This window comes from Zonotrichia albicollis, chromosome 10, assembly GCF_047830755.1.
Source record: "Zonotrichia albicollis isolate bZonAlb1 chromosome 10, bZonAlb1.hap1, whole genome shotgun sequence".
NCBI classification, from domain to species: domain Eukaryota; kingdom Metazoa; phylum Chordata; class Aves; order Passeriformes; family Passerellidae; genus Zonotrichia; species Zonotrichia albicollis.
In genome coordinates this window covers 15,614,290-15,626,706 of record NC_133828.1, presented here as the reverse complement: position 1 = coordinate 15,626,706, position 12,417 = coordinate 15,614,290, and the positions used below count along the sequence as shown (strand labels likewise).

Below are 12,417 nucleotides of genomic sequence, written 5' to 3'. Positions count from 1 at the left end.
TAGGCAAATTCAGATTTCTCTATTCACCATATTTTGTCTTCATCCTTGAGACCCATGTAGTGTTGGTAAACAGTGCATTTTCTTTCCCCAATCTGTTTTGATGCTGAGTCCATTGCTACAGCTGAGTTCTGGGGACTGGCAAAGAAATATTAGTGTCTCTTCAACGTTTTTTTACATTTTTTTGTGTCTCTTTACCTTAAAGTCTGAACCAATGTTAGAGTGAAAACAAAAGTATACTGCCTTGGTGTCTGACTTTGGTAGCCTGGGTAGTTTTGTGCTATGTTTGCACTTATTCTGTTTTTAGTGCTTGTGATGCAGTCATGATTCTGGGGTCAATAACATTATTTCAAATCAGAGACCTCAGAAAAAGCTAAAGAAATAAAGTGAAATACAATTACTGAGCATCTAATGGGTTGTGCAATTCTATATTAACTACCAAACCAACCAATTTAATTAGCATCTCTTTACCTGTGGAGTACATTCTGCAGGTGATTGCAAAATATCCCAAGTATTAGCACCTAAAATTAGCAAAACCAGAAAGACTCCAAATAGAGTGGAGGTTTCAACCCCAAGTAATATACATAATTTAGTGCAGTACAAATATATACCAGTAATTATCCTGATCATAATATTTTAATCATTTTTAATCAAATTATTTGGTTTTCTTTTCATAATTATTTTTAATTAACCATCTGCTGCTTGGCCTGTGCTCTCTGCTGATGTTACTCTGTTTCTATTTTTAATTTTTCTGCTTACAGTAATGGGGTCTGGCTGTTTGTGAAGAGTTATAACAGGAGAATTGCTTTGCTTGGCACAAATAAATCACAAGTTCAACAGAACATGATGTTGGTGTTGACTCAAAAGAAAAGATTGTTGAATTGTAACAATTTTTAGAAAAGTTTGCAACTTATTTTACGAGGTCAGCACTAATTTCTAGAGTGTGAAGTGGTCTGTGGAGACCATGGCGATGTAGATTTCTTATCACCTTCATACAGATCATTGCCTCATTATAGCCTTTGTAGTACAGTGCTCTCAAGAAATCAATGTGGATTTAAAAATGAATGTACGTACCTTAATGAAGCATTCAACTGTGTTTTAAAAGTTGTTTTACTTTCTTGGTTTTTTTCAAAAACATCTGTATGATCTGAAACAAGATTTGTGGAGAAAAATAAAGTCGGCACAGGGAAGACTTTTATCATAAAGTTTTCAAAGTCCACTTGGCTGAAGTAGGACAGAACTCCCCCTTGGGAGAGGCTGAGAGTTATTTCACAAGGTCCATGCTGACTGCAGCTCTGCTTCTTTATGAGCCAGTCCTCATCAATCATGTTTATTGTTAGCAGTCCAAGCTGTGTGTGTAGTAAATTAACCTCTTTTCAATCTTCTTTGGCTGATCCTTTACAACACTACCTCAATGCATAAACTGGGTGTTAAATAATATATATTTTAATTCTCAGGCTGAATCCTTACAAGATGCCGATGTCTTAAATCATACTTCTAACAGCCTGCTGGAAAATATGTGATTTTTGAAAAGTAGCAGAAAACAATTGTTCCACTTTGCCTTTCCATATCACAGGAGGAGACAGTGATCATCTCTCTTTGGAGAGCACTTTTTTATTGCATTGGCTCCTGAGCACACCAGATGTCCTTTTGGATACCCAGTGGCAATAAAAATTAGCTGTTCACCTGCTTGAGAGAGAAGTAAAAATTGTGCTCCCAAGTAGTATGCTTCAAAATATTTTGAAAATATTTCTGCATGTCACAGACCTCTTACTATTTTCTCCAAGTTCAAGGCACTCTAGGGTGGGTATTCCACCAGATTCCTACCACCCCTGCCATCAGTGAAAGATGATTTATGATCAAGATAAATTCTTACAATAGCCATTGAAACCAAGTCAGGAAACTCATGGAAAGCCTTCCCATTCAACAAGTGTGCATCTGTGTGCCAGCAGCAGCTTTAGTGGAGTTTACCTGCCTAGAATTAGACAAGACTCTGAGTGATTAAAATATATCTTCAAAAATAGCCCTTGACATTCAAAATTGAATATCAAAAACTTGATTTTCAAAAATATCAAGTCATACCTTGAAAAGGCAAAACTGCAGCTAGGCTTGAACCATCCATAATTTCCAATGCTCCCTGAAGCTGCCTTTCTACCTTGGCTCTGTGTATAAAAATGGGCTAACAATTTTAATGTGGAGATCACTTTTAGCTCCCTCACAAACTCTTTCTCACTGTGTGACTCAGATTTTGTTTCTCCCTCTCTGTTACTTGCATGGATTAATCTCTAACAAAAAGACTGAAAAGAACAAGAAACTTTTCTTTCTGTTCTAGTAGGTGGGGCAAAATTCATCTTCTACCCTAGCAAAAGCAGCTGAGATACATGTACCTGATATCACTGAAGGATTTTTACCATTCCTCAACACAGTGCAGCTCTTGGGAGCTGCTGAAGGAAATGGCACTCCTCACAAATTTAAAATCTCTTTTTTCATTCTCGCAGACAGCAAGGCTTGACTTGCAGAAATGAGCTGTGACATGGGGTAACCTCACCAAAAAAGTGCTGCAAGTTTTCCTCACCAGTGGATTTCTCAAAGTGTTCCTCTGTGTATTTCATGATCAAGGCCATGCCTATAGGGGGATGAATAACCAGAAATACTGTGCAACAGCACCCCCAGGTCTAAATTACAATTTAAATTAATTTTAATTAAGTCTGGATAACATATGCATGTTATTTTTTTATCAGTAGAAGGATGAGCAGGTGAATAGGAATCAACTCTTACTTTCAGATGCAAAAAATCCCAAGATGCATTATGAATCCAGCTAATGAGATATCCAAACAAATGGAGTCTGGTGGTCTTTAACATCACAGATCTTTACCTGAGGAGGTCCATCTGGTTTGAGAGCTAGTGTTGCGCTAGCAGGCTTCCTAATCTAGTCTGCCTGTTCTCTGTGACAGATAAAACCAACTTTTAAAGAAAATTCCATTATTAATTATAAGTCCTTTTGAAGCCCAGACTCCAATATCAAAGCTGCAGTTTCTTCCTATTTTTGTTTTGAAAGTACAATTATATATGATATTGATCAATTCCAGTCTCTCAGTAACTGACATTTAATTTCTTTTGTGTCTTTTGCAAAAGCACCAATAGAGTGTTCAGCTCTGAAGAGAAATGTAGCTCTTCAGACGGACACTGCTCTGCAGTTCTGAGCTATATGAGGTATTTTAGACAGCTTGATTTTTAATAAGCCCATTTTGCTCAGATATGGATAAATGAAAGAGCTGTAAAGAAAGACACTTTAGAATGCATGGGAGAATCATATCTCCATGAATTTGATAAATTCTTTAGAGGAAGGGAAGATATTCTGTGACTTTTATATTTTAATTAAAATAAGGAGAGACCAAGGTCCATCCTCCCGCTTGGGTTTTCTGTCAGCTGCCAGGTTTCATGAGACCAGTGAAGTTAACCCTTTCCTCATTGAGAGTCATTGACAGCTTCTTGAAGGTGTCTGTATTCAGTCCTTCTGAGTTCCTGGAAGCTGGGGCAATAACTCACAATTTGCCTGAACTGCAGAGCTTGCATCTCTCACAAGAGCTTTTCTGTAAGAGTGCCTGAAGTGAATGCATTTGGAAAGTGTTGGAAGAGGAGAGGCATAACTGCCCACAAAAACATTTGCCTTAGAGTTCCCAAACATTCAGGATTCCTGTTCAGAAAGGAGCTGCCTGACCCCACACAGATATGCTGTGCAGCAGCACTGCTACTGCCAGACATAAATGAACACAAAATGAAAAATGTCTGACACAAGCCATGTAATTAAACTCTGACGGCCCAGATTTATTCACAGAAGGAAAACATGCATCAAAGAATGCCAGCTTACAAGGCCACTACCTCTGCCTGAGAATGATTGAGCTGAAGTTTGTCCAGGGCAGGAAATGTATCCTCCTGTATCAAAGATGTCATCTATTGAATGTCATATCACAGGTGAACACTATTCAAAGCAGTGCATTGCATACATTATTGAATTAGGACAGATCTTATTTTTCACTTTCCTCCTTTTCAACATAAGTGAAGACAATTATGAGACAAGTTTTTATATGGCATTATCATACCAGAGGCAGACAGGGATGTCACTGTCACAGGTGTCACACTGTCACACCCAAGGCAATAGGGACACCATTCCTCACCAGTATAATCTGACTTGTGTCCTGCCATGAATTCGTGCCCACTTTCTCCAGAATATATATACTTCACTGTATATATTCTCCACTATATATACTGTACTTTGTGTACAGAAATCAGAAAGTTTCATCATCTCTGTGACAGTGAGCTCCATATCACCACTTTTTCTAACAGATGGGAAGTTGAAGAGATGCAGTTTGATCCCATTTTATCTCTGCTTATGTCAGTGAAGGGTATTTTGTGTGATAAATCAGCTTCAAACTGAGTGAGACCTCTAAAGTTATTTTCTAGTGCAGTGTTTCATACATGCAATCACTGAAACGTGTTTTTCCATTTGATTCATTAGCTATTAAATGTACCTGAATAAATGTACCAATTTTCTCTAAAGCTTGAATCACACTCATTAAAAATCTGCAGTTTTCCATTAACAGTTAGCAGGGATAGGTGAATTTACAAGCCCTTACAATAATGTTTTGCACAGAACTGGTGACTGATAGCTGCTGCATAGAGGAATGTTTTTAGTCCAAAGTTGTGACCAGTGCTTTCTGTTTCACAGGTTCTAAGAAAAACATGATTATAAGATCAAATAGAGGAAGAAACTGTGTGTTTAATTCAAGCATAGGAGGTTTTATATCCTTGTTTATGGAAAGCCACTTTAAAGTAGCTTTCAAAAGGGATTAGGCAAATCCTAGAAATAGAGGTTATTTTGCAGTATAAGTGCATGATTTAAAAGTTGAATGTAAACCTCCAAGTCTCTTAGTAGTTGCACATGCAATCCTAAAGCAATAAAAAAGTTGTTCCCAAGTCCAGAGCTAAATGTAATTTCAATATATAAATCAATATATAAATCTCACTCTTGGGAAATTTGCATGTTTTAATTGTTGTTATGCTTGCTTTGGATGAACAGTGGGCAACTGATGGCAAGTTTTGTCTTCATATTACACCAATTAAAAGAGAAAGGTTTTGGTGACCTAACAAGAATTACTCCCCTGAGTCTATACATACACTTGTTTATGCTGAATATGGGGAGGTAAATATTTTAATATAATAAACAGAATTTCTGATGTTCATTTTCTTCATTACTAGAAGATAGGGTGGTGAGAGAGACAATTACTTGTAATGTGATTACTTGAAACCACCACTTTTGCAGTGTCCTTAACATTAGAGCATCTGATAACACACAATTTAGTGGATATGAAGTTAAGTCAACTGAGTGGTACTTGGGTAAAAACAGCCTCTTGAAAAGCCATAGTACACTATAAAAGCAGTAGAGTCAAGGACATCCAACCAAAAAGCAAAGCTGTAACAAGGGATGTTAAATTCACTTACAGGCTTTCATCATCTTAGGGGAGTTTAGGCACAAGAACAGAAGTTAAAATGCACAGGAGCAGAGGTTTGCCTGCAGTAGGACATCAGACTCTTTCCAAGAGTCACCCAACACACCACACTCAAGCCCTTGACTAAAACAAGACACTTGTCATCCCACAGGATCAGTGTCTTGCACAGGCACTGTCCCATCAAAGCCACTATTGCAGCAGACAAAAAAAGATCTGCTGAGCATAGCTGAAATCCTTCATGAGAAGGGATCTGGAGATGTCTGTCTCTGGGAATATTGTCTTTCAGGAAGTTTTTGGTGTGTGAATTCAAGTGCTTACAGAATTTTCATGTGCTCATTATGGTTTAATTTTACTCTCCAGAAAAACAAAGAGAGATCAGTGTGAACTTTTGGCTTGTTCTTCAGTCGTTAGGATTTTGCTTGATCTTTATGCAAAGTGATAACTTTTAAATTTGATGCCACTGATGGTGATGTAAGATTTCAAATTACTTGGATTCAAACTATGGCTACTCACATTTTCTGTGTGATTCTAGGGAAACTTTTAACTCTCTATCTCAAATAATAGTCATACTGCTGGCTCACTGACTTCTGAGGGATTTTCAAGCAGAATCAGATCTTCTGCTTGTTTTTAAAGTAGTTTCACTGAAGTAAGAACAGTCTTCATCACGTGAGGATATGGTTTTGTGTTATTAACCCTGTGCTGGGACAATGATTGAAATGCCTTACTTTGAAGTGGCAGTAAGATATCACCCAGCAACTTAGAAATGCATCTAAAAGGATTCTAAGTGCATTCATCTTTCCTTTTCTATTTTTTTTTCTTTTCATACAGATCTGGGAATGTGCTCATGAGATACTATCCATTAAAGAGGCCTTGTACTATTTGATGGCAGAATTCCACTTTTTAAAAAAGCTTTCCTAAATGGAAGTGCTGGCGTTTTTCTGATAGCTCTGGTGATGTGAAATTGGTGCTGTTTTCTGCTCTCTCTCATCCCCTCAGTATTCTAGTTATGCAAGAGCTAATTTGTGCGGAAATGAGAGAACTGATAGTCTAGCCAGCTCATTAGGTGCAATTAAAAGAAAACCATCCCTCAGGGCCAATGAAAATCACTAGCAGAGAAATAATTGTTCATGTTAGAGGGATGTCTTCCCTTAAGCACAATAATATTGTATTGGTGTGTATTATTCATGCACTTCTTATGGCCCTACATGAAATAACACTCACCTTCTTGAAAGGGTCATTTGAAGCTGGCCTCTGTCTTTTCTTGTAAGTAGAGGTTAACTGCCACAGATTGGCAAACTTTTTTAGAAAGTTGATTTTCCAATGTCACAATGTCACAGTTTGATAATTCAAGTTTTTTATTAAACTTTTCAATGAAAAATTCTGTTACAGAAAATAGAACATTAAAGAGGATAGTATAATAGCTGGGAAGTTAATGATTTTGTAGACTCACTAAAAGATAAAATTTTGCAGTATAGATTGTATTGCAAAATACCCAATGCAATGACTGTTGAAATCATTTAGCTGAAATGATTCTTCAAAACAAAATTATGGAAGCTATGCTGGGATCAATTATACTGAGACTTTCTTTTCTTCCAGCACAGGAGTGTTTTGGAGCAATGAATGTTTCTGGATATGCAGAACAATCTGCTGCATCCATCCTTGAAACTCTGATGTGTGCCCCAAGTGGCTGCTTATTTCTCAATTTTCTCAGATATTTAAAAACACAGCACTGATGCCTTTTCATCATTGCATTCAATATTGACTTGCTGGTTGTGATGTGCTCTCAAGTGTTGATACTCTATCAGTTCCTGCTGAACAGGCTGCAGCCTTTTCTTCAGGGAGACTCTCTAGAGTTTAGTAGATCTCAGCATTAGTAAAACATTCCCAATGATCATCTTAAATGTTTCATTTGTTCTCTCTCACACTACTGCCTCAAAATTGTCTTCTTAGACCTTGTCAGTGATGTCCAGAAATCTCTGGAAAAAATCCCAACTTTTTGGTTTTTTTTAAGTCATAAAAGATGATACTTTTCTCTTATGATTGAATATAATAATAAAGACCATTATTCTAATTTCAGATTCTCCCCACTTTCATGTTGTAATGCAGTATTTCACAGAAAAAATGATAGGTAACTTTAAAGAACTGAAAATAACTGCTGTGATACATTAATTACTTCAGTATAATTGCTATCTGAAAGCCACAAGCAAACCTACCACATTGCAAATTCTTCTTTGCAATAAAAGACTGACACTTTCCAGAACATCAAGATGACTTAATTTGCAGTAGAATAAAGAAAAACATTTGTAAATGACAGATTTAATTTTTTTCCTATTGATCAAGATTGCAATTACTAAAGCAATTAACTTTTTAGATCTCCATTAGGGTGCAAGTGAAATCTAAAAAAGTTTTTAAATGACAGGGAGTTATTTTTTTGCAATAAAATGGATTAGCAGGAGTTGTCAGGAAGTTTAGCAGTGAATCATGTTCTGATGCACAGACAGAAATCATTCTGTCCTTCCAAAATAAATGTGTGCCAAGAACAGGAAATAGTACCTTGAGACATTATGTTACGATTTTTTGTGTTCTTCTGTTGAAACCGAACCAATTGGTCTTCAGAATTTTAGCCTTTTATTCAGGTAAATCAGTTAACAGAATTTTACACAGCTGATGAATGGTCACATTTGGCCTTAGTTTGCATTCGTCAGTATCACTGTGCAAAAGCTAAGTTCTGTGATTAATATTTTATAAGGTCCAATGTGTATTGTACAAAGATGCTACATAAGTTTACAAAAAAAACAATAGCTTGAAAGGAGCAGTGTAATAAAAACCAGAACGCTTTGCCCTGCATGTTGTTCAAGGTAATTTGGATTTAATATACTACTTTTGCTTGTGAGCAAGAGGTTTAGTTCCAGTGGCTCTGATTATCACAGATTTTCTCCTTCCAATCCTAAATGAAGGTTATCATGGAAACACTGAAACTAAAAAATGAAAAAAAAAAAATAGCCTTCTAACAGAAATATGAATTATGCCAAGAATGTCCATTAGCATCATTATCTTAAGTAGTTCTAAATCAGTGGTTTTCAGAATTAGGGAGAAATGTCAGCAGAATGTCTCATTCTGCTACTTACTTTATAATTACAGATTAAGAGTAACAAGGTTACCCATCTTTCCTCATGCCATGATGCCCAGCAGGACTGTCCATTAGAAGAATAAATATTAAATTAATGGAGGGAGGGGAGAAAAGAACTAGGGAAAAAATTACCCAAGGATAATAAAAAAAAATAATATAATCATATGGATCTTATATGACCTTATGAGTGACATAACCTTCTATCACCTCCCAGCATCCAGGGGAATTTTCTAGTCAGAATCCCTGAAAAATAAGAATGTCTGTCTGATTATCATATATAACTTATTTAAAAATATAATGGTGGCAATTTCTCAGATGTCTTGATCACTTTTTATACCCTATCTGCATCTCAGATGAAATTCATGGTGAAACTATCAAAATTTAGCACTTCTTGAGAAGGTTATTTAAAAGTTTGAGATAGAAAATGAGGACTACAATATTCTAATACAAGTAGAAAATGCATCTAGAAATGCAAAATTGTTGAGACTGGAATGTGGTATTTTATGCTGTGTCAGTGAACTGATTTGGTTTTTGAAGTGTTTCTTTAAATTCGTTTTATTAGTAACAGAATTCAGTTTACGTCACAGATACAAACCCAATATTTTGGCCCGAGAATAAACCAGTCAAGAGCCAAAAAGATCACTGAGACAAATGAGAGGGAAAATTGAAATCCATTTAAATTATTTTTTTCCTCTAAAAAATTATTACAGTACTAAAGTGTAACTGGAAGCTTTATAGTTTTGAGAATTCAGGCTACACCACATTAAAAGCCTTTGTAGTCTCAAATAAATGAGAATGAGAAAGAGGAGAAAAAGATGGGTAAGCAGCAGCAGTAAAATTGAAAACAATTCAGCTACAGTAATTCAATAAATTAGTGGCAAAATTGGAAGTACAGATCTCACAATCACTAATGAGTCATTCACTAAACTGAACTATATTTCAATTTTTATTTTTAGTTGAAACTCGGACTGGAGTTATTTGTTGCTGTCAAACCTGTGCCTCTGTTCATTTCCGGCATTATTTTGGTTGAGCTGCCTCAGCTTTATCTGTAAGTATTTTCTGAAATAAATGCCATTCTTCACAAACAGAGATACTGAAAGAAATGAAAATGCACATTCCTTGAACTGCTGGTGCTGGTAGACAAAGGAATGGGAGGGGAGAAGTATATCATGTATAAGGTCTTTGATTTGAAATGATTCCCCAGTTGCTTAAATCTTTCTGGAAACAATCCCATTTATGAAAGAGATCAGTTATAATCTAAATGCTAAAGAATGATTTCTTTAGACAAAAAAAAAAATTCTGTAGTAACTAGGATGTTAAAGAGTAAAATTCCTTATTATCTACTGGTTAGCTACTTTGCCTTCTAAGTAACTGTTTCTGTACTGCTAAGATTTGCATATTTTAGTGAGGAAACAAACAGTACCATGATAGCAGTAAGAACACTTTGTATTTCTATGATGTTCTGTATATTTTCTTTCTGAGGTATCTTGTGTTTGGGCTTAAACTGCAACAAAGCATTATCAGAACTGCCATTATTAAAATGCATGCAAGCTTTCAGCTCTCAAGAGATGAATGAACCAGTTTCAGGAAAATGCTGAAACAAAGCAAGGGAAACTCACATGGAAAGTAGTGCTGGAGGCTCAGCATATGTCTGTGACAAAGGCTGTTTGGATTTGTTACAGTGTGTGTTACCTCTGCCTAGAGAAATTTATTGCTCTCAGGTAATGAGAGCTCCTTGGGAGCACAGGTTTAGTAATTGAGCCATAAAAGATTAAAGCATGAACAAACCCAAACCCTGGTACATTTTGTTTTCTTTGTGACTTCCAAGTGACTGCCTCAGCAGCAACTGCCTTTTCCTTTCCTAATCTGAAATAGTTTCTCAAAGATAAATCATACTAATCATCACATAACCATTCCCTGCATCCACTTCAAAACCAGCAAAGATGCTTTGATCACGTTCATGTTTGATTAAGGTTTTTGCATAACAATGAAGAATATTAAATCTTTGGTGAAGCAGAGAGGTGAGGCTTTTAGGTCTGTTGCCAAAAAAAGCCTGGCATTTGCCTATCTGGGGAATCATCTTGTACTGGATATAAGCACTCACAGGGCAAATGGTGGTCTATAAACAAATTATTTTTCCAGACAGATTCAACATAATAAAGCTAAAAGACTGAGTGGCTTGAGGGAGAAGCTGTTAGTGCATGATCAGAGTTTTCAACTATGTGGTTTTCATCAAGATATTAAAATGGTTGTCCTACAGATGGTCATTAAATGCTTTAGAAGATACTTTAGAAGAATTCATTTGGGTTGAATTTTGCAAATATGTGGATACTTGAGAAGAAACTCTTTTAAAAAGGAAAAAGGTTGTTTCTTATTGTATTCTCATCTAATAGTATCAGTCATGTCTTGTTGAAATGGACTCTGAATGGAAAAAGTATTAGGTAAATTATAGTTTTTTCTTCACATGGATCTAAAAAAGTCTGTAATTTTTATTCTGACTGGCTATTTCTTCTGTTTAAGAAGTAGAGGATGACTTGACTTTTGAATCTGTTAACAAGTGGTGAATCTGCTTTGGCTGCCTATCCCATAAGAAAAAAATTCTGAAGTTATTTTCTTCTGTTCATTATGGACAGCAAATTAAGAAACAAGTAACTACATATTCCTTATAATTACAATAAATATGATTTTTGTACCAGGGTTTTCTCATGTAAGACATAATTCTACTGTGTTTGTTTTCTGCCCTTAATTTGGTTATATTCTTTGTCTTATTATCAAAATGGTTCAATCGTAAGTGAAGAGTCCCAGAAATTGCAAGGTCTATTGAATAGAACTTGCTGTGCTTTAATACAAGAAGTAATAACAAGCAGTGCTTGACCTGTTTGTATATAGTACAAGCTGGGGCAACAAAGTGGTAGCAAGAACTACGAATTATTGATCTTTTTCCTGCTCTTTTTTCTTCTCTTTCTATTAAAGCATTGATCTCCACACAGGGAGAAGGTCTGTTACTGCTGTATTGAAGGCAAATTACTTAAGAACCTGAAACTCTCTAGTTTGAGTCAGTGTTTTCCTTTTTTTTGTTTTTAATTAGTCATTGCCAACAAAGATAGGGAGCAGGTAGTTATGGCAATGGCAACCACTAAAATATCTATTGTTTCTTTGTCCCTGTGCCAGGATCAGCAATTGCTGGTACTATTAAGAAGCCCATAAAAATATTTGCTCTGGGAAGAGGTTAGTAGTGAGAAAAAATTAAAGGTGAACTTTAAGCAATGAATAAGCTACTGAAAACCCTAAAATTATCCTTAGTTGAACTGGAGACATTTTATGACTTAGTCTGTTTCTGCAGCTTATTTCCACTAAACTTCATCTAATAGCATGCTTTACTTCTCTTCCCTCACCTCCAATTTTAGTTCTGTTACAGAACACAGATGCATGCTCTAATAAATAGACAAAATTGATGCATGGTTATATTTCCTTTCTTATGTAACCTGGTTCTCATTAAATGCTTCTTATCACTAAGTCCAGTCTTTTTACTCCACACACTTTTTGCTCCATGTCCCTGTGCTCACCTCTAGTCATATATAAACAGCACAGAATTTAATACACAACAAAACGGTTTGTGTTTATTAAAAGTATTTCAACCAATACACAATCAATTGAAATTTTCAAGGTTAGCAGCAGTTGAGCAAAGAGTATTTATGCTACTCACTGGGCTAGGAGCAGGAAGTGCCCTTGAGAATTTACAATATGATTTCATGGAAGATTAGGAAAAGTCTCTCTCTT

The 12,417-nt window shown here is 35.9% G+C and overlaps 1 protein-coding gene across 5 annotated transcripts in view; it reads left to right on the top strand.

The window, feature by feature from the left end:
- The window catches only part of TFPI (tissue factor pathway inhibitor), a 132,447-nt gene that overhangs the window by 58,567 nt on the left and 61,463 nt on the right, over positions 1 to 12,417 (top strand). For all 5 annotated transcript variants that reach the window (XM_074548165.1, XM_074548167.1, XM_074548169.1 and 2 more), the window contains one exon: positions 9,594 to 9,685. In XM_074548165.1, coding sequence (XP_074404266.1) covers positions 9,594 to 9,685 — 92 coding nt within the window. The remainder of the gene's footprint in view (positions 1 to 9,593; positions 9,686 to 12,417) is intronic.